At 31.7% G+C, this 23,459-nt stretch overlaps 1 protein-coding gene across 4 annotated transcripts in view; it reads left to right on the forward strand.

Annotated features, from left to right (window-relative positions):
* The first annotated feature begins 1,385 nt into the window (after positions 1 to 1,385).
* LOC132738682 (ATP-binding cassette sub-family C member 4-like) overlaps positions 1,386 to 23,459 on the forward strand; it is a 102,198-nt gene continuing 80,124 nt past the window's right edge. For 3 of the 4 annotated variants that reach the window (XM_060726265.1, XM_060726267.1, XM_060726264.1), the window contains exons 1-7: positions 1,386 to 1,566; positions 8,372 to 8,482; positions 10,923 to 11,043; positions 11,947 to 12,162; positions 16,411 to 16,500; positions 18,831 to 18,994; positions 20,903 to 21,028. In XM_060726265.1, the coding sequence (XP_060582248.1) occupies positions 1,493 to 1,566; positions 8,372 to 8,482; positions 10,923 to 11,043; positions 11,947 to 12,162; positions 16,411 to 16,500; positions 18,831 to 18,994; positions 20,903 to 21,028 (902 nt within the window). In that variant the 5' untranslated portion in view covers positions 1,386 to 1,492. The remainder of the gene's footprint in view (positions 1,567 to 8,371; positions 8,483 to 10,922; positions 11,044 to 11,946; positions 12,163 to 16,410; positions 16,501 to 18,830; positions 18,995 to 20,902; positions 21,029 to 23,459) is intronic. The other variant, XM_060726263.1, reaches the window with a different exon arrangement.

A 23,459-nucleotide genomic window follows, 5' to 3' on the forward strand; every position in this document is an offset into this window, starting at 1 on the left:
CATTTTATTATATTTAGTATGATCCCTTAATTGGAAGCATTAACAAAAACAAAATAACATGAAACTTGCAGACCCGATTTGATTGAGTCTGTTCATAAGGGATAATGAGAAAATGCAACATTTCTCACGCTCCCTAGCACTGACTTAAGCGCGGTATTCAATATTCAATATTTAATGTGCTGGAATCAATGATCCCGAAAGACCAGAAAAAGAACCAACTCTAAAGTGAAGTACAGGGCAGCCATACAGCGCTTCACACTTTTTTTGAATGCCGGAAAAGAAGATAAAATCCGCTGTCGCCGCTTTTGGGCGGCTTTTTCTGCGCTCATGCCTCCTTACTAGTCTCTTATATTTTCTATGCATGCCTTTGGATATAGAGCTGTCTTACTTTATCCACTTTATCCAACGTAGTGTCGAGAGATCAGCAATCTCATGTAATCTCCACAATGTCTGACACCAAATAATTATTTTCCGGTATGACAGTATATAATTTGTTTCTCATAACTTTATCAAGTCTGTTTTTTCCCCCAAGGAAATCAGCGTTAGTAAACATACCACAGTATCTGGTAATATATTTCATTCTTGTACTACTCTTAATGACTTTTTACATGATTTTATTTTCAACCTCATATAAATGCCTCTGATATAATGATTATCAAATCGTGCTTTTTCAAAAAATAATTATAATCTTTATCTTCTATCCCGTTTAATAATTAACTTGAATGATATCACCTAGAACTCTTCTGTACATGCCAAGATATGAATTTCCAAAACATTTCGTCTTTTTACATATGATAAATTCCTAATAAATTTAACTTTTTGTGGCTATTTTTTTAACTCTTCCAACTGCTTCAATATCTTTTTTAAATCTTGGACTCCAATTTATATTCCCATATTCAAGGTGTGGTCTTACATATCAGTGTTTTATAAATTTTCCGGAATTTACATGTAAGAAGTTATTTCTAACCAATCCAGTGCTTTCATTTGCTTTATTAATACAATTACTAATATGATTAATTTGTTGAATTCCAGCCAAATTTTACAGAAATATTACATTAAGATTAAAGTGTACATATTATAAAGATATATTTTTATTAATACTAAAGTCCACTTGAATGCCAATCGCAACTTTTTGGCCCTTTCATTATAGTGCTTGATTTTAATTGTAGTCACAGACCTAAAATGGAATAAGTGCGTCGGACCTTTAATGTTTCTAGCTTATTATTTTCGAATTATATAAATTATTGCTATGATGGCTAATGAACATCCGGAGCAGAAGACATACTTTATATTGCTTTTAAATATTGTACTTTAACTATTCAAATTAAATCTACTTAATAAAATTCGAAACTAAAAACCGCGGCCACTCGGAATACTTGGGCAGGTTCGTTAAAAAAAAATCTGCGGAAATTACACAACACTGTCACAATGTGGAAAACGAAAGTTGCATAAATTTCACAAATAGTCAGGTTTAACAAAAGTAAACGGCAACATGGACGAGTCTTTGAAACACCATAATCCGAATCCAGTGATCCATGCTAATCCAATTTCAAAGATATTTTTCTGGTGGGTATTTTTCCAAGTAATTTTCAATGACATACATTAGGCATTCGTTCAAAAAATGTTCGACCCATACAGTAGATTAATTAATTTATACTTTAAAATTTATGATGTATAATGGAAGTAGGCAAAGTGTTTGAACTGGAAAGTCAGATTTTCTCTTTTTTTTGTCATGGACTTAAATTGCCAATTGAAGTCCGATTTTTTTATTTTGTTCTAGAGACCTACAGGTGTCAATTGGTTATTTAATCTGTTCTTCGTGTACACTTTTCGTTTAGGTTTTTTCTAGCTGGGGGCACAATGGTGACAAGGATGAGAAAATAACAATATATAAATGAATGTAAAAACTATCTCACAAAATCATCTGTTTGTTAAATATCATATAATATAATTATTAAACCACCGTACTACAATGTCCTCCTAACGAATATTTATATATAATCACATTTCAAAATTATAATTTGAAAAAGGCAAAGCTTCAAAGCGAGCTCGATTTCCTATTACCGTGAAATTATTAATAGTATAAAACAGGCTGGTGAAAATGCCTGATCGGGCTTAAATGTCATAAAAAGTCATATTTGTAGAAAATAAATAAAGATATTTCTTTTAAACTTTGTTTGTTTATTGAGAATAATATTTGACATAAACAGAAAGAAAAATATTTGCCTACTGTCACTTTTGTGAAATTTATTTCCCTTTTTTCATGATTTTTGTGTCGCCTCTACGGAGTAGTGGCGACATATAGGGATCACTTCTCCGTCGTCCGTCTGTCTGTCCGTCCGTCACAAAATTTGTCCGGACTATTCCTCATAAACTACTGGTGCAATTTCATTCAGGAATGATCAGTACCAAGTCTAGTTGTGCATATTGTCAGCATTTTCCGGTTTAATGATTTTTGTCAGAGTTATGGCCCTTTAATAATTTTTAATTTTAAAGTTTGTCCGGACTACTTCTCTTATACCACTAATGCAATTTCAATGAAACTTTACAGGATTGATCAGTAGCTCAAGTCCTTGCGCATATTGCAAGGGTTTTCCAGTTGAATGATTTTTGGCCGAGTTATAGCCCTTTGATAAAAAGGTGTTTTTTTCTGTGTGTTGCCAGATACACAAAAGCTTGTCCGGACTACTCCTCATAAACTACTGGTGCAATTTCATCCAAACTTTACAGGAATGATCAGTACCAAGTCTAGTTGTGCACTGTCCGTCTGTCTGTCTGTCACAAAATTTGTCCCAACATGAAATTGGCCATTATAAGGCGACACATGTGATTACTGATCTCTCTTGCATAACACATAATTTTTGAAGTCCTTAAAAAGTATATTACATATGCAAAGCGTAAAACAAAATAGGTTAAATAACTTCTTTATGCTCTAATTCATTGCGCCAACACCTGTCAGCATACATATCATTCAGTTTTCAGAGAAAACTTCAAAGTATAATGTTCAGTGTCAAAGAATTGTCAAAATATAAATGCCAGAAACAGAATATTTGATCCAAATATATAGAAGGTATTGGCGCAAAAATCTGGAGCAAAATGAACTTGTTAGACACATTTCTATTTAGAATTTTACATTACAATATAATTTTATGAACTTCAAATATTTTGTTTGTAGAAAATTAGGAAAAGGGAAATAATTCCAACAAAATAAAAGATAACCAAAATATTTTGATTTTGATTTGTATCATATATCAATGCTTAATAAACAAAACAATTGAGAAAGAAACATTTTAATTATTTTTATAGAAATATGATATCTTTATGTCTAAGCCCGATCGGGCATTTTCACCAGCCTGTAAAATAATGGTTCAATTTTCATTTTTACATTTTCCGTTTTAAAACTGCTTCGGTATTTTATACACTGCTCCCGTTTATTCTGGTTCCCTGTCCCATTATGGTTCCCATAAAAGTGCGCTGGTGACCAGTCTACCCATCCTTTTTCAGTCAGAATTCCTCTGTTTTCATAGTTATATTGTAATTTGAAAAGTTGAGATGTGTCAATTCAGTACTTTGGACGAAAGTTTTTAAAACCATCACTTTTAGCAGGTACCGGTACTCGCATTACCGTAAAGCTCCCTTTGGGCCTGCTCTTCTAGCTCACTATTATAACGAGCTCGACACAAAGGTGTCCTGCGCACTTATATAGGAACCATAAAGAAAAGGGGAACCAGAATAAACGGAAGCATTAAAACAGAAAATGTAAAATGAAAATGAACAATTATTTTTTAACTATTTTACAGTAAAAGAAAATCAAGCTCGCTTTGAGGCTTTGCCTTTTTCATATTACATGTATTAATGTGAAAATTTTGAAACTGTATCATATCACATTTTCCTTTTTTCTATTTTTTTTACTGATCTTCTATATATATTTGTATGACTATGCATAATTTTATGATTGTATATATGTCTTTCCAATAAATGGGGTTCCACATATGTGGACCAAAAGCTGAAAAAAAAAGAAAAAAAAAAAAGATTTCATTCATAAATTAGCAGAAAAATCACAATTATTCCATTACTGTAATTTCTTGCCTATAATTTTAAGTTACATAATAACTCAGTGAGGTTTCAATATTTATTCAGAAGTATGTATAATAATAACAATAAAACAATACAATAATAGTTCCAATAACAAAATACAATTCACTTTCATAATTACATTATAAATATATACACATTATTTACATTTCACAATTACAGCAAAGTAAATATATACATACCAGGTTTGATATTAGAAGTATCAAGATTACTATAAAATATGCAAGGTATTGATTACAAAATAAATCAATCTGTAAGTATTTTTAACAACAAATAATCAGCTTTTTCAAAACTGTTGTAACTACTTTGAAAGCAATGAAAAGAATGGAGGTTATTTAATATGAAAATCTGTTAGCCCCCAAATTTATTCCACACCAATCACTCATCCTTCATAAAACTTGCTTGACCAGTTCAGTCAACCATACAACAAGAGCTGTTGTTAGATCCAGACACTAACCTTTTATATGAGTAACAATAGATTTAACTATAAAAAATAGATCTTTTGTTCACAAATATGTTTTGGTGAAATTCTTATTGTGTCAATTAAAACTAGATAGGTCAGGGATCTATGCATTGATACAAAGCACAATAATAAGACTATGACCTTAAAAATTTACTGTAAGACTGTAAAAAAAGTCAGAATTTATAATACACAGGCCTCAATGAATTTTTCTAGGGCCACTTGCCTCCAAATTTACTCACCCTTCATAAAATGTACTTGCCCTGCATTTTGACAGACAAAATTGGTAAAAAATCAAACACAAATCTCAAATTTACTTATGCAAATTTATATACATGTAATTATTATACTTTTTGAGAGGGAAATGGTGCCGATATAAAATACAGTAGTTCCAAATTTCGGCACCAAAATTATGAATTGAGAATTGGTCATGCCATTTCTGTTCTGATATACATGTATAGCGACAGCTTTTTTGTCCTACATGTATCACCAGGGGATGAAATAAGGCCAAATCAAATTCCGTCATTTTTATTTATTCTGAATTTCATATATTTCAAATATATTTTATGTTTCATAGAGTATTGTGTGACTTAATAATTCAACCACATTGATGTTAAGTTGGAGCTGAAAAAGGGACAATATAGGTTAGATTGTATGCAGGGTGGGCTGTCATGGGCAGATATTAATGTAGAAATTGTAACTATAAATTTTTTCAAAAGATATACAACTGTATATTCTTTTGCACTTTACGTCACTATTTCCTACTTACAACATTTCTATTTTTAGATCTCAAGTGGACTTCAATGGATGGCCCATGTTCTCTATTGAAATAGATTTTGTCAGTTTAGAAATTAGAACATTGTCTATTATTTATTTAAAAATGATTGTTGAAAATGTCAGTTTCTTGATAAAACAGGGTTTTGGGGCGATTAAATGGAGGTCAGGCTATCTTAGTATAGATAAGTCAATGAACTATCTAGGATCCTGTAGCTTAAGCAGGTCAGTTAGTGAAGACAGTAAACAGAACATCCTTTAGTTTAATTTGATTAAATGAAGTTGACAGTGGCATTAAGATGTTTTACTTTGCTCTATATGATGGCCTTTTACATATACATGTAGTTTAACAATTATATTCTTTACCAAATATTCACATTAACCTCGAAGAAGGGTATATAGTACCCGAAACCAGTAGTTATAATAAATACATATTATCAACCTGGTGTTTTGATGTGTTGTTTTTCCCTTTATCAAATATTTATAACTTATTAGTTATATTAAAGGGACTCAACTGAGGTTTTTTGACGTGACAGAAGTGGAAATATTTTTCTGAGATTTGTGTGCCATTTGATGAAGGTCAGCACCAATAACTTGTGTACAAATTTTTCAGATCAATACTTCACTCCTTTTTCAAGAATAATCAATTTCATTTTGCAAAATGAGACAAAAATGAAAAGGATTGTACACTCAAATCAAGCTAAGAATCAAACAAAAAACCAATATTCACTTAAATTTTGAGTATATTTGTAATTATCATTTGCAAATTTTTCAATTTAAAATGCTTTTCTTGATATAATTATGTAAGTATTTCATATTTATGTTTTTAAACATTTTGACCTTAGTGGAGTTCCTTTAATTATTTTATGAGGTTTATATTTCATTGGCTTCACTTTACTTGTGTTACAAAAGGCAACATACAAGTAGTTTCTACTTAGGCAGGGCTCAAACTTTAATCCAGATCATGTGTTTAGAGGCAAATACCTTAATTACTAGGCCATCACTATTTGATGAAAGTATCAATGTATTCAAAACAAATCTAACAAGTTAATTATTTTTCTGTTTATATAAGGCTCTATATAGTTTTGTTTTTTTTGTCTACTTTTGAGCTGATAAGATGATGACTTGATTCAATAGCTAGACAGAATGTTTTAGCGTTTGCTGTTGGTGTGATGGACAGATCTATATTAACATGTATTGCATAATAACTTGTGCTTCTTTCTGAAATATCAACATGGGAACTTGTTACTTCATTATCCTGGTTTCAAGTTTATTGGCAAATCAACAAAGAATATTGTCTTTGGCCATTTACAAACAATCATACGCTATATAGCAAAGACATTTAACAAAGTAACAATTATCTTGACCTTTGTACGGTCATGTTTTAGCACATTCAAGCAATGAATTCTTTTTCTTTGGGAAGATTAAAATATGTGATAAGGAAATCCTTAAAAACCTCATTTTTCTGTTATGTTAACTTTATCTAAATGTTGATGACCTTTTCTAGGTTATTCAAATATAGGCACTGTGTAACAAATTTGGTGAAATTTACGTGACATGAAAAAAAATCGCATTTTGCTTTTAGACTCAATTTTATATATTGATACAGAGATGTCTTTTGCTATTATTTAGAACTACAATGTAGCTACATAATATTTAATTAATTTTATAGCCCATTTCAACTTTTATGAGAAGGGCTTTTCTCACCTTTTTAGAATTGGTTTGAGTCTGTCTAATTTGGAATTGGTTTGAGCCTTCCTAATTTAGAATTGGTTTGTGTCTGCCTAATTTGGAATTGGTTTTAGTCTGTCTAATTTGGAATTGGTTTGTGTGTGCCTAATTTGGAATTGGTTTTAGTCTGTCTAATTTGGAATTGGTTTGAGTCTGTCTAATTTGGAATTGGTTTGAGTCTGCCAAATTTGGAATTGGTTTGAGTCTGTCTAATTTGGAACTTTTATTAGTTGTGAAGAATAAAAAAGGCAAATTTTAAATTTTAAGCTCAACTGAGGTTTAGGTCATGGCACTGAGCTAAAATTAGCATAGGTCAGTTGATCTGGTTGTCAGTGTCCACTATCCACAGTTAACAGTTCAAAGGTCACAATATTGATCTTGGATCTTCATCAAACTTTGTCAGAATGTTAGTGGCTGCTAGGACGGGTTTGAAAATTGATCATTTTTGGTCAAAAACTAGGTCACCAGGTCAAATCAAAGTAAAATGTTATTAACAGTTTCAATTTACAATTTTTATTTAATCTTCATTAAACTGAATGTCTGAATGATAATCTTGGGTAAAAAACTAGGTCACCATTTGAAATCAAAGAAAAAATACGTTTTAAGTTTAAGGATTATAGAAGAGAAAAACAACTATATTGATTTTAAACCACTTGCCCCTCACTGCTGTGGGTTCGAATCCCAACAGGGACTTTGGATTATTTCATGTGAGGAAGGTATCCAAGCTTACAGAATATGGGTGGTTCTACTCAGGTGCCTGTTTGTGCCAAGGTCACTTGACAATGGAAAAAACGTCAGTGCCTCCCCCCCCCCCCCCAAAAAAAAAAAAAAATAAAGAGAGAAAAAAATAGGTCATCTCTTAAAGGAGTGGGTTTGTTTCCACAATTAATACCCCATTTGTGGACTAATCAGTAGCTTGATGAGATGAATTTGTCAGGCCATTATCAACATAAATGGGCACCAAACAAGATATTGACAACATCTTTACACATTTGGCTCGCTTTTAAATTCGTTCCACAAAAACCTAAAAAGCCAGATTACACTGTTGTCACGCTTCAGTGATTAATCAGAACATAACAAATTAATACACTTTATATAAAAATAATCATCAAATTACTTTTAACTCATTAACTGTTGTATACCTATAAAAATATATACAATCAAATAAGTGATCCCTGGTATTATAAATACAATATCTGTGCTTTTTGAAGACTATTTGAGGGATAGAAAGACATTTTGTAATAGATGTATAAATTCAAGGAGAAAAATTTTGTGATGGAAGTATGAAGGTAAGACTGTTTTCTGTTGCAGGTGGATGAATCCATTGTTCAAAAAAGGATATGGGCGTCAACTGGAAATAGATGATATGTACAATGTAACTGTCGAAGATCAGTCAGACAAACTTGGTGAAAGACTAGAAAAGTAGGTTGTTTACAGTGATTTTTCGGCCCTTTAAGTTACAGTCAAATTTAAGGCTGTTTCCCCTAATGGTCCCCTAAAAATGCTATATTCTTCCCTGAAATACCCTATGCATAGTCCTCACTTAAGAACCATTGAAAAGTTTATAAAAGGAATGGGTAAATTCCTTTCTCAGTTTTGGAGTTGGATTGCGAAAAATGACCCAAAAATAGGTTTTCTGTTCTTTCCAATTTATGGTGCTATATTTTCCCATTCAGTAAGCCACAGGTTGTTTTGAAAATTGAAAAAAAATCATACCTTTCTATACCTTTGGAAAATAACTATCGAGAAACTAACTGAATGGCCTAGTCAGATTTTGCCATTGACATGAATAATTTACACCATGACCATATGAACTGTATAGTCAAATGAACTATACCATTATACATTAGAATTTGCTATATTGATTAACTACAATGAAATTAAAGATGTGCATGTGGTCAGTGAATTTAAAAGTGTCGTTCAAATGCCATGTGGTCAATAAAGTTTAAAGTTTCATTTCGTGCACAAAATTGAAATTTCAACTTTCAATCATTATTGAAATAGCAATTACTTGCCATTAACATTGTGTTGCCGGTCTTTTTTGTGCTAAATGGTCATAGTAACATGCGATTAATTATACATTTGATACACCTGTTGCTATAAATATTAGTAATGTAGAAATATACAATTAATATAGTTATTACCTGATACAATTTTTACTGAAATAGTAAATTGATATATAAGATATGTAAATTGGCCATGGTGTCAACTAATTGTCACATAACAGATGTTGAGTTTGCAGTCTAGGGCCGAAAAACTTGTAATCCAACATCGACTTGGCCTGACCATTAGTACATGTGACCTCATATTTGACATCAAATAAGCTAGCTGGATGGCTGGATTTAGTGTTTGTGATCAAAACTAAGCCACTTACATGTAGCTTTACATATAAATTTATTAAATGCTTGTTTTTTACTCAGATGCCAAAGAAAAAAACAACCCAAAACAACAGTTTTATTCAGAGAAACTTGACTCTATAATAAAATGGAAGCAGCTGTGTGTCTGAGCTTCAGACTATATTTCTAGGAGAGGAATAATTTTACATAAACAATAATTATGATTTCATCCAAGTACTTCAAACTTGGACAAAACAACCTTTCGGACAGGACCTTATGAAAAGTTGAGCTGACCTTGACCTTGAAGAAATAAAATTTGTTAGCTTTTGTCTAGATCCGATCCAATGTGACCTTGACCCAATCATAGCACCATCTCACTTTGCTAATTCATTTTGTAAAATGTAGAAGTTTATCTTTAATACTGTTTGTAGATGTTATTAATTATGACACATAAGCTTCTAACCATCACCTGAAAATGTACAACTGTGTGGTTTTTAAACATTTAACAATTGATTAGTTAATGTCTGGATGGTGAAATTAGTTTAAAATCGCTGGGATGGCATGAGATCAAACATTTCGTATTTACATATTTCATGACAAGTTGTCTACGGGTTAATGTAATTTGTTTACATTATATGCATTCCGTTCAGAACATAGTTGCAAAGACTTGCTAGATATAACTTTTAAAAAATTGGACTTTTGATAACTTAATTTCAATGAAACGGCTAAAAAAATCTTCATTGTGTTTTACATGCATAATGTTGTGAATTGTAATACAAATGTAAATGTCACGCATGCAGTTAAATGAAAAAAAATATCATGATAAAAATGAGAAATAAGATAATTAAAATAATACATAGTATGAAAAAATACATTAAAATAGAAAGCAGATAAAATACTTTTATAATATTCATAAGAAAAACACAAAATATACAAGAAAGAAATTTGTAAAATTGTCAGTTTTGTTGGGAAAAAAACAGCCCCAAACTTTGCATTTTGATAAGAAGATATACACAGATAACATCTTTACCAACTACATGTACCGGTACATTACACTGAATGATGGAATTATTTTGGATATTTATGTGAAGTATATCACTAGTTATCATGTCACTGTATAATTATCGTGACAGAACAGTATCAATTGACCAAAAAGAATAATGTCTTCAATTAATTGAAAGTATCCAGAATTAAAATGCATTTCTGGGGCATGTAATGGGCATTTTTTTATTTGCTGAAAGGATTAGGTCATGCCTGAAATAATGTTGTGGGACTATCAGAGTTATAAGCGTACAAATGCTTTTTTTCATTTTTGAGTCATTTTTTCACAATCAAAATAATTATTTGGAAAAACAGAATGATTGAAGGATCCAAAATTTTGCACATTTAAGTTATTAATATAGACCTACATTAAATAGAACATAAATCTTGAAAATATATATTTCCAGTCAAGTCATGTCAAAAAACCTCAGTTAAGTCCCTTTAACAATAACTATACTTTTATATATTATGATTTTAATTTGTAGAGAGTGGAAAAAAGAAGTAGACAAATGCAAGGATGGGAAAAGAAAGCCAAGTTTGTTTCAAGCCTTGTTTAAAATATTTGGTCTAGAATACATTCTTCTAGGATTTGTTCTGTTTTTAGAGGTATACATATTTTAATTATTTCCCTGACCCCAAAATTTATTTGATTCACTTTAATAGTTCTAGCACATAAACTAAATGATAGAAAGAGAATCCAAACACAACGTTATCTGATTTGTACGAGGTGGCTTCGTTTCAAAGTAGGAATCGGATATCGAAGTGTTTCCATGTTTCTCTCAGTTTTTTTTTGTAGTCTATAACACAATGCTTTTCTGACATCATAATATATAAACCCCAGAAAAATATAGCCAGTTTGTGAGCAAGTAAATTGGTTGCATATTGTGTTTACTCAATGCATTGGGTGATCAAGAGACATTGAATCTGTTGAAGGAATGGATTCTATAAATTTATGATCAACTGAAAACAAGCAGGGAAAATTTATTTCTATCTCAAATTTTTGTGGATTTTAGAAAATAAAAAAATTGATTTGCTGAATTTTAAACTGAATAAAGTTCAGTTCAAGTTTTAGTTTAACTATTTGAGTCTTTAGTACTCTCCATGGTGTTGGTGCCAGCGTCACACTTTGGTAAAGCTTTTTATCTCCAATTCTACCAAAGGGAATGGGTTGAGACTTCACACATTTGTTCCCTGTGATTATCAAACATGGAGACAGGTTACATAACTCTGAGTTACTATTTTTACAGAGTAATGCCCCTTTTCTAACAGTCAAGTGCTGAAAATGTTTGAGACAGCACATTTTTTTAAGGACTGTTGAAAATTTTTGTCTTACATGATTGTAGAATTGTGAACTAGAAAAAAAACAAACATTAAAATTTTAATATATGATTTGAAAGCTGCCCAAAGTACCTGCAATCCCAATTTCTTTCAATACCACTTACTTATCTTTGCACATGTATATGTTAAGTTTTACTGTATTTAAGTTAGTTTTTATTCTTAAAATTTTAGGAGGCCACAAAAGTCATCCAACCACTGTTACTAGGTGGATTGATTCGTTACTTCACACCTGGGTCTGGTGTGAGCAAGACAGAAAGTTACCTGTACGCCATGGGCGTGAGTCTTTGTGCAATTATGTTAGCCATTTCACATCACCCATATTTCTTTGGTGTTCAACGTATAGGCATGAAAATGAGGATAGCATGTTGCTCTTTGTTATATAGAAAGGTAAATGTTCAAATAATTTACATGTATTAAAAAAGGTAAGTGTTCAAATAGTTTTTATGGATAGGCAGTGTTCAAGTAATTTACATGCATACAAAGGTAAGTGTTCAAATAGTTTATATAGAAAGGTGAGTGTTCATAGAAAGATGAGTGTTCAAATAATTTACATGTTTAAAAAGGTAAGTGTTCAAAAAAAATTATATAGAAGGTGAGTGTTCAAAGAATTTATAAAGAAATGTAAGTGTTCAAATTATTTATGAAAAAGGTGGTTGTTCAAAAATTCATATAGAAAAATGAGTGTTAATATAATTTATCTAGAAAGGCGAGTGTTCAAATAATTTTTTTTTAAAAGGTGAGTGTCCAAATAATTTATATAGAAAGGTGAGTGTTCAATTAGTGTGTATAGAAAGGCAAGAGTTTAACCCTTTACCTCATATAGACGTGTTTTGACGGCTCTGCCCCCCCCCCCTTTTTAAGGCCACAAACAATCACTTTTTCGGCCCGCCCCCTATCAAAAAGGTACATCAAGGGGTTGCCAGAAGGGGGACAGCAGCACCCCTTGTCGCCAAGAAAATTTTAGACATTTGACAGGCTAAAAATGGTCTCAGGTCAATCGTAAGGTAACGTGTAACCAACACTTAAAAGCCTTTTACTCTTTCTCAATCCATTGAGAAGTTACAGCACTTTGAAATCAGTTTTAATGGGAAAAAAGCAATTTTGAGACGTCCCGCCGTTGCTATGGTAACAGGAAATTTTATGATTGAGCATGCTGTTCCAGAGGCTATGGTCCAGTCAACATTTGTGCCAAATTTCATCAGTATTGAAGCATTTTTCATAGCTTTATAGCAGTTTGAACTTGTAACAGGAGGCTTTTCAATGAAAACAGTTATTTTTCACAATATGCTCATGAAGTAAAGGGTTAAACAAACTTATTGGTTAGTGTTAATATATTTGATATAGACAGGTGAGTGTTCAAATAATTAAATATGTTTAAGTATGTTTAAGCTAGGTAATTAGTGCTACGAATGGACCTTGAAAATTTTAATTTCATTGTTTATTTTATACAATTATTTATATTCAAATTTGTGGTTATTATTAATAACCACAAATTTGCACTGTTAAATCATGTGACTTTACAAGTTTTGTATCTTCAATTTGTTTTCCAAAACTTGTTTAGAGTACAAAAACTTGTTTAGAGTACAAATTTTATGTTAGGCTGATTCAGAAAAATAATGATAATTATTGCTTAGATTATGTTACATTTGATTATACTATCAAAGAAATGAAATGTTATTCATTTATTTAGGATTGGTTATTTGTTGTAAAAGCTTTTCATCCTCTGATTTCACAGCTGTACAGTGAATAAAATTTGTTGCATGAATTTCCCATGTTCCCTTATTACTGTCCGTGGCAGTTAAATGGTTAAGCACTGATGGAATAGATGTACAAATAGCTTTTTACTGCTTACATGAAATTTGCTGTCTAACCATTGGTTTTATTATCAGTTTTCTCCATAAAAATGTAATGATTGTATTGATTATTGGTAAATACTGTCTGTAATAAGATACTTTAGTGATGTGTTAACAATTAGCATCATGTCTAATGTAGTATGTGTTATTGGGCAGGGGGGGGGGGGGGGAGTGGTGGGAGCAGGAGAGAATAAAGTTAGGAGAGAATAAAGATGGTTGTTTGATGTAGACAATAAATTAACATATTATTGATCTTACAGTACCTCCTGTTTTAGCAGTATCTGCTTAACTGAAATTACTGTAGCAAGCCAACCAGTCAACTAACTTTTTCATGCTTTCAATCTTTATTATTAGAACAGGGTATTTTTTTCTTAAAGCGCTGCATTTATTAATCTTATTTGGTGGTTTTTGGGTTGATTAAGAGTAAAGATATAACCACGAAATGTAGATAATATTATGAGTATTATATTACAATGTGTTTGTCATAAGGCAGCCAGCTTACTTTTTCAAAATTTTTCAAACATAATTATCACAACAAATGTCCTTATCTCTAAACACTTATGTTATTCTCCTGCATTTAGTTTAAGGAACTTGTCAATATGTTAAATGTTAAATGAGCCGCGTCACGACAAAACCAAAATAATGGGTTTGCGACCAGCATAGATCCAGACCAGCCTGCGCATCCGCGCAGTCTGATCAGGATCCATGCTGTTCGCTATCAGTTTCTCTACTTGTTATAGGGTTTGTAAGCGAACAGCATGGATCCTGATCAGACTGGTCTGGATCCATGCTGGTCGCAAACGCACTATGTTGGTTTTGTCGTGACGCGACTTAAATATACTGTAAAGATAACTTATTGAGTTCATTGTATTATAAGAAATCTTCAATAAGATCCAAATTTCAGTCAGTACGGTTAGATTATTTGTATATGTCAGTCATTCACAGTGATGGATGTTTTTGAAGGCTTTCATAATATAGACATATAGACAGAATTAAATCTGTTCAATTATAGAATTTCTTTAAACTTGGCATCATGTCTGTTGTTTTCATCAATAAAATTTAAAAAAAACACCTATATAATTCAGTCAATGAGGAAAAACAGTTTATATATATCTCATTCACTGAGATTTACTCTTTCTATATGTCAGTCAGTGATGTTTAAGAATTACCCTGTAGTTAAACTATTTTTATATTTCAGTTATAGAAAATTAACTACTTTACTTATATATTTCAGTCATTGAGGTTAAAGTACTTATATATTTCAGTCATTGAGGTTAAACTACTTATATATTTCAGTCATTGAGGTTAAACTACTTATATATTTCAGTCATTGAGGTTGAACTACTTATATATATTTCAGTCATTGAGGTTAAGCTACTTATATATTTCAGTCATTGAGGTTAAGCTACTTATATATTTCAGTTATTGAGGTTAAGCTACTTATATATTTCAGTCATTGAGGTTAAGCTACTTATATATTTCAGTTATTGAGGTTAAGCTACTTATATATTTCAGTCATTGAGGTTAAACTACTTATATATTTCAGTCATTGAGGTTAAACTACTTATATATTTCAGTCATTGAGGTTAAGCTACTTATATATTTCAGTTATTGAGGTTAAACTACTTATATATTTCAGTCATTGAGGTTAAGCTACTTATATATTTCAGTCATTGAGGTTAAACTACTTATATATTTCAGTCATTGAGGTTAAGCTACTTATATATTTCAGTTATTGAGGTTAAGCTACTTATATATTTCAGTCATTGAGGTTAAACTACTTATATATTTCAGTTATTGAGGTTAAGCTACTTATATATTTCAGTCATTGAGGTTAAGCTACTTATATATTTCAGTTATTGAGGTTAAACTACTTATATATTTCAGTCATTGAGGTTAAGCTACTTATATATTTCAGTCATTGAGGTTAAACTACTTATATATTTCAGTCATTGAGGTTAAGCTACTTATATATTTCAGTCATTGAGGTTAAACTACTTATATATTTCAGTCATTGAGGTTAAACTACTTATATATTTCAGTCATTGAGGTTAAGCTACTTATATATTTCAGTCATTGAGGTTAAACTACTTATATATTTCAGTCATTGAGGTTAAAGTACTTATATATTTCAGTCATTGAGGTTAAACTACTTATATATTTCAGTCATTGAGGTAAACTGATATATATTTCAGTCATTGAGGTTAAGCTACTTATATATTTCAGTCATTGAGGTTAAACTACTTTTATATTTCAGTCATTGAGGTTAAACTACTTATATATTTCAGTCATTGAGGTTAAGCTACTTATATATTTCAGTCATTGAGGTTAAACTACTTATATATTTCAGTCATTGAGGTTAAACTAATTATATATTTCAGTCATTGAGGTTAAGCTACTTATATATTTCAGTCATTGAGGTTAAACTACTTTTATATTTCAGTCATTGAGGTTAAACTACTTATATATTTCAGTCATTGAGGTTAAACTATTTATAAATTTCAGTCATTGAGGTTAAACTACTTATATATTTCAGTCATTGAGGTTAAGCTACTTATATATTTCAGTTATTGAGGTTAAACTACTTATATATTTCAGTCATTGAGGTTGAACTACTTATATCTTCAATCATTGAGGTTAAACTACTTATATATTTCAGTCATTGAGGTTAAACTACTTATGTCTTCAATCATTGAGGCAAACTGATATATATTTTTCAGTAAATGAGAATAAAGTACTCATATATTTCAGTAATTGAGAATAAACTACTTATATATTTCAGTCATTGAGGTTAAGCAGTGAAGGTCTGGGTAAGACAACTACTGGACAAATTGTTAATCTGATGTCAAATGATGTCAATAGATTTGATCAGGTGAGTACAGAAGAAAAAACTGCAATGCTGCAATGCCTAGAGCTTAGATATTTGACATGTAGAAATGCATTGTGGACCTCAAAGATATATTAATTATGCCTCTTGGGACAAAAATGGCCCAGCCCCAGGGGTCACTGACTATATTCTGACATGTCTTGAAAACCCTGATCTCTGAAACTACAATGCCAAGAACTTATATATTGCCTATGTAGCACACCTAGCATACCTCTACAACAATTATATAAATTGTGCCCCTTAGGTCAAAATGGCCCAACTGTTTTGGTGGGGTTACTTTGGTATATAGACTTAATGGTAAAACAGATTTAGGTTTTCTTGTGTAAAGAATTTAGATATTTAACCCTTTCCCACATGAGCATATTGTGAAAAATGGCCGTTTTCACAGGAAAGCCTCCTGTTACAAGTTCAAACTGCTATGAAACTATGAAAAATGCTTCAATACTAATCAAACTTGGCACAAATGTTGACTGGACCATTGCCTTTGTAAGGACATGCTCAGTCTTAAATTTCCTGTTACCATGGCAATGAGGGGACATCTCAAAATTGCCAAAAATCACTATTTTGCCTCGATTTTTTCCATCAAAATTTATTTCAAAGTGCTGCAACTTCTCAAGGGATTGAGATAGAGTCAAAGGCTTTTCAGCGTTGGTTACACGTTACCTTATGATCGGCCTGGGGTCATTTTCAGCCTCTCTCAAGCCCAAAATTTTCTTGACGAAAAAGGGGCACATTCCCCTTCTGGCAACCCCCTGATGTATCTTTTGGATGGGTATAATATAATTATATAGTGCAATTATGGTGATAAAATACTGCAAAATCAGTCTTAAACAACACATAACTTGTAAAATATAACTTTGATCTTGAATGTTTTTACCTTTCTTAAAATGTTAGTACATTTTTCTCAATATTGATTTTCTTGAAATATTTTGGATCATCTGGAGGCGTGCAGCTTTAATTGTTGGCTTTCTAACTGAAACTTTCAGTCCTTGTGCAACTTTTAATATTAACCTAACCACACAACAATGTTAGCTTAAATGATTAAAAGAAATCAAAAACAGCTATGTTTATACTGATAAAAGGGATTCATTTTACAGCATGAATAAAGTTAGTATGCAAATTTCATCTGATTTTGATTAAAATTTTGTCAATACTTGAATGACAATAGCCATGCTTGTGTCACTATAATTGGATCAGGTGATTGAATATAAATTAAAACTTAATATGCTTACTCGTGAAATGTGTGAATTTCATTTGAAAGAAGTAATGAATGTTGCGTAAATGAATGCATTAAATGTACAATATTCTATGTTTATGCATATCTTATAATCATTTATCCATTAAAATATGTGAATACTGCACTAAGGGCATTATTGATATGCATTAAAATCCTGTAACTACCTATGCCACAAGCTAAGTGCAGGTGTTGTTTTTTTGCCCATTTTGATGACCAATATTGGGTCATGTTCCCATTGCCAAAAAGTATGGTTTGTTCCCATTTCAAGAAAATTCCTAATTCAAGGAATAAAAAAATAAGATTAGTAAAATTAATGGCATTTTGTTACATTGAACTGCACTGTGCCATAGAAAATTGTTATCTTAAATCTAAATTGTAATATGTGCCTTTGAATGAAATATAAAAGGAGTTAAATTAACCAAATATTAAATATCTTTTATACAATATTTTGTCAGTGATTCCCATTTTGTTTAAAACATCGTAAAAATTCCCAATTCTGGGGTTGGGTAAAAAAAAAAAAACTGGAAAAAAACCTGATGTGATATCATACAAGTTAAGAGTGATATTTTTTATGCCAAAATAAAATGAATTTTAGGTTCTGTTAATCTAAACCTTATTTTTACATAATGACAAACCATAACTTTCTAGCAATAGATTATACCTATGAAACACATGCAGACCAATATCAAACAGCTCATCCGTGCCATCTGATCATGGTCTTAAAAATTCACTATTCGATCATCACCTGCTTTGAAATTTTCCCCAAAAAGGTTTAATGGTTTTGTCCAGATTTAAAGTTGGACAAGTCCACTTAAGATATTTAGCAGGGTAAGGGTTAATTAACAAAAATAACATAATCTTTGTTCTGGCAGTGCTTATAGTTATATGGTTAGTTATAAAAAGAATTGACAAGTTATATGGCCCTATATATATATGATTACAAGTTTGCTAAAGCATATTTATTGTTATCTTTTCTAGAAACCTTCATATACAATGTATCTTATTTTGAATAAATGAACTCCCAAGCTTGATACTTAAAAGAATTAATTGTATTATACTGTTCTTGTTTATTTCACAGGCTGTGATATTTCTCCACTTTCTGTGGGTGGGACCAATAGAAGCTGTAGCTGTGTTAGCCATATTGTGGAGGGAGCTTGGCCCATCCACACTAGCGGGTTTTGCTGTACTTCTCCTTCTTGTACCGGTGCAGGGCTGGATGGGAAAATTATTCTCTAAATTCAGGTAAGCCACGTAATCGCACCAGTATAGGTCATATAGCGACATTTCAGTTTTACTGGTGGAGGAAGACCTCACTGTCCCTCTGTACATTATTTTAGGCACAACCAGCACCTGAGTAGAATCACCGACAGGGTTGCCAGCAGACTTGAAAAGTCAGGGAAATCTGATATTTTTTCAAGGTCAGGGAATTGTCAGGGAATTTTGAAAATTGGTCAGTGAAGAATAAAAATCCTAAAAAGTCAGGGAAAAATTCTTTTTTGAAGAATTTTCCTTATACATGTATGTATAAAGTAAAAACTGGAAAAAAAAACATGTTCACCTCTTTTAAGAGCTAGAGCTCAGACATTAAGCATGTAACATCTTCAGTGAGTGTCTACCAATTTTGTACAAATAAAAGCCATTGGGTCAAAATTTGCCCAGTCAAGGGGGTCATTGATTTTCCTAAAAATTCTTGTAACAAACCCAAAAGAGCTAGAGTTTAGATATTAAGCTTGAAACATTTTCTAGTGTGTGTCTACCAAGTTTGTTCAAATAAAAGTCCTTGGGCCAAAATAAGCCCCACCCCAGGGGGTTACTGATTTTCCTTTTATGTACATAGCGTAAAAAAAAAAAAATATCTTCATTGAAAAACCCAAAGAGGTAGAGCTGTGATATTTGGCATGAAACATCTTTTAGTAAGTGTCTACCAAGTTTGTTTAAATAAAAGCCCTGGGGTCAAAACTGGTCCAGTCATGGGGGTCATTGATTTTCCTTAAATGTATATATAGTAAAAACTAAAAAGTCTTCTTTTAAAAAAACAAAAGAGCTAGAGCTTAGATATTTGGCATGAAACATTTTCCAATGGGTGTTTACCAAGTTTGTTCAAATAAAAGCCCTGGGGTCAAAATTATTCTTGTTCATGGAGAGTTTTTATATTCAGATGAGTAATTTCAGGGCCATCATGACCCTCTTGTTATTAATTATATTGGCTATGGCAATATTCTGTAGCTCAAGATAATAGTTTTGCTTCAGACTTGATCTTATCAAAAACATTTTACTGAACACAAAATACCAAACTTAGATGTATAAAGCATGTTTTATTGACCATATTGTTAAAAGCATTAAAAAAAACCAACAAAAAAACTTATGGGTGCAGGGCTTTTTTTCACAGGTTGGGGAAGCAGCCCTGCCCTTAATTTAGGGGATAAATTAATGGTATATTTGCAAAAGGGGAAGAAAAAACTTGATGTAAATTCTATTTTGTGGGAAAACTGCATGATTTTAAAGAATTTCTTTTTTGGGAAACAGTCCTATAATGGCCCCTGCTATAGAAGGAAAAAAAGCCCTGGAGTGAATTGGACAGCTGTAGGGGAGGTGGAGACCGTTTAAGTTTGGTAGTTTTGGTCAGTGAAAAACCTAATTTGGTCAGTGAAGTCAGGAAAAAGTCAGGGAATTTTATTTATCTATGATGCTGGCAACCCTGACCGACCTTCCTTTACCCTGCTGGATAGCTTTCAAATGTGAAGAGTCTGAAGAAACTGGTGCAGCTTGAACATACAATGAAAGGCAAGTGGCTTGAAGTCGGCAACCTTAACCACTCTGCCACGGATGCTCCCAAATACATAAATAAACATACTTTATTGAAGGTATCTCAATAGGATGAATCCTATCTCCCTGGAGGTTTTTTCGAACAAAGCCCTTATTTGTTAGAGATGATGCCTTGGAAGTATTGTGTTCACTTACTACCACTGTACAAAGAACAGGTCGAGGAAGATTCAGCTTGGAAAGTCACCACTGATGTGGGCTCTACGGCTGGACCAGCAAGTGCGCAGATACTTTGGCTGTATGGGTTGGTCCTGATGGCCAGTATAAATAAAAACAAAACACATTTTGGGCCATTTAACTGTAGAGACTTCTTATGTCAATTTTCAGGCAGAAAACAGCAAAATATACTGATGAGCGCGTGAAATTAATGAATGAAATTATAGCTGGTATGAGAGTTATAAAGATGTATTGTTGGGAGAAACCGTTTGGCGACCTTGTTAGAAGTGTTAGACGGTAAGTGAACTTCTAAAATAGCGCTTTTGTAAACATTGCTTAATAGCTTTATTTCACTTTGTATCACTTGAATTAAATACATGTGTTTGAAATCAGGTTTTAATGATGGAATATTTTTATGTAAAGGTTTTTTTATTTGACATTTATATATTTTGCAAAGATATTAGCAAATTTGGTATATGTTAGGGTCATGATCAATGCTGATTTTATAAAATTAAAAATTTTACAAGAAAGTGACAAATTGATCCAGTTCAGTCACACACTTGGATGTGTCCCTGGCTGAGTGGTTAAGGTTGTTGACTTCAAACCACTTGCCCTCACACAGTGGGTTTGAATCCCGACAGGGACTTTCTTTCATGTTAGGAAGGTATCCAGCTAGCTTACGGAATGTCGGTGGTTCTACTCAGTGGCCCGTTTGTGCCTGAAATAAAGCATGGAAGGGAACTTGAGGTCTTCCTCTACCAGTAAAGTTGGAACATCGCCATATGACCTATACTGTGTCTGTGTGACTTAAAAACCTATCAAAGAAAGCGTCACTCACTCTACTTTAGAATCTTAAGTAAATTAATGGAGATAAACAGTTCCTGAATTAATCACTGTTTTATTAGTTGTGTAATCACTGTTTTGGTAGTTGTGTGATGTGATTTATAAGAAAAACAACAACAACTTGCATTATTATCTTATAGACATTGTTCTCTTCTTGATCCATTCTTTCTTAATGATGAACTTGCATTTTGATGATATATATTTCATCATGAAAATTTACATTTTATCCTGTATGATAATTCTTTCTTGCCATGTATATATTTATGACTGGTGTATGTTTGTTAATGTTGAAATTCACATAATGATCAAATTCCACTTATTATCTACACAACAAGTAAATTAAGCTATTAAATATGGCTAGCTTCCATTATTTTTATAGTCAAACCAGACTTTACATTAGACTATCCAAATTTGATATTTTGATCTTCAGGGTTACCTCTGTTATTATATTTGGTTGAAATCAGGAAAACACAAGAATAGAAAAAGTTCAAAAATATTTTGAACATTTTTTAGTCACAGAACTGGCGATTAAAACTGAACAATATTTACATGTTTATTGTAAATGAATTTCAATAGTGTATGCATTGGCAAAACTTCTCAAATTTTAGAAAGGAAATTAAAAAAAAAATGTGAAAAAGTCTGAAATTATTTCGCAAATAGCTGTGGTAACTCTCATTTAATTTGAAATCCCTATTATTAAGGGATTGTAAGATATTTTAGGTTTCAAAGTCAAGTCTGGATTAGTCTTGCAAGTCTGTCTTCCAGAACTATTGCAAAAAAAAAACAAACAACAACAACAACATTTTTGTATTTTGAACCTTAATAAACATAGACCATTATAATTTTAGATTTTGTTGCATTATAAAATATACTGTACCACAAAATGTTGTAAAATTATTTGCTATTTTTATTGGCATATTCAAATTTAGTTTAAATATTCCTTTACTAAATTAATGTATATAATTATGTCCATTGAAAAAAGCTACATACACATTGTAAATGTAAAATGTTGAACTTGTTAAAAGAATTCATAATATGTTTTTGACAAACACCAAATGATTTTACAACAGTTCTGCATTGAAAAACTATCTATTATTTGGTCTCTGGTATACTCAACATATTCTTAGTTTACATTATACGAAAATGGCATTCATGTGAATTAAACATGTTTTAACTGTATCTTAAAGCATATTGTATGTTGACTAATAATGCATGTCAATCTACTATTCTAGTTTTATCTTTTATTAGTATCACTAACTTAACACAGGTGTGGCAAAATCAACTGTCCATATTGCCCAGGTTGTCCTACAGCCTATATGGACAAGTAAAATTTCTCAGAATTTACTTTATAAATATCAAAGAGACCAAAATTAATGTTTGAGAAAAGGTGTCCAAAACAGATTTTGCCTGCCCTGTTTAAATAGTATTGAATACATCAGTCATTTGCCATACCCTCCCTCGATTCCCCCTGGAGGGTTGTGGTTTGGGAAGATATAGAGGATATTTGTTTAGTTCAGTGTAAGATCGGAATATATTTCATCCAGTGAGCACCAAAAGGAATATTTCACGAGTGGCTCAGCCACGGGTGAAATATGAACTTTTGGTGTTCACAAGGTGAAATATATTTCAATCTTACACTAAACTAAACAAATTTTCTTTTTATTACATGCAAAGAAACGTTTTAAAAAGACATTTAACCTAATACGGAATGAAAAGCGCGCCAAATAATAATACAACGTGACGTCATTTACGACGTCATGTCATTAAGTTGGTACCCAGTACTGTGCACGCTGGTATTTTACTGAAACAACGTAAGGGGCTTAAATTTAAAACAGTGAAATTATCAAAGTGGTAATTTCACTGTTTCAAAAAGTGAAATTACCAG

The sequence above is a fragment of the Ruditapes philippinarum genome, unplaced genomic scaffold, assembly GCF_026571515.1.
Source record: "Ruditapes philippinarum isolate M1 unplaced genomic scaffold, ASM2657151v2 ctg4207_1_1_1_1, whole genome shotgun sequence".
Classification (NCBI taxonomy): Eukaryota; Metazoa; Mollusca; class Bivalvia; order Venerida; family Veneridae; genus Ruditapes; species Ruditapes philippinarum.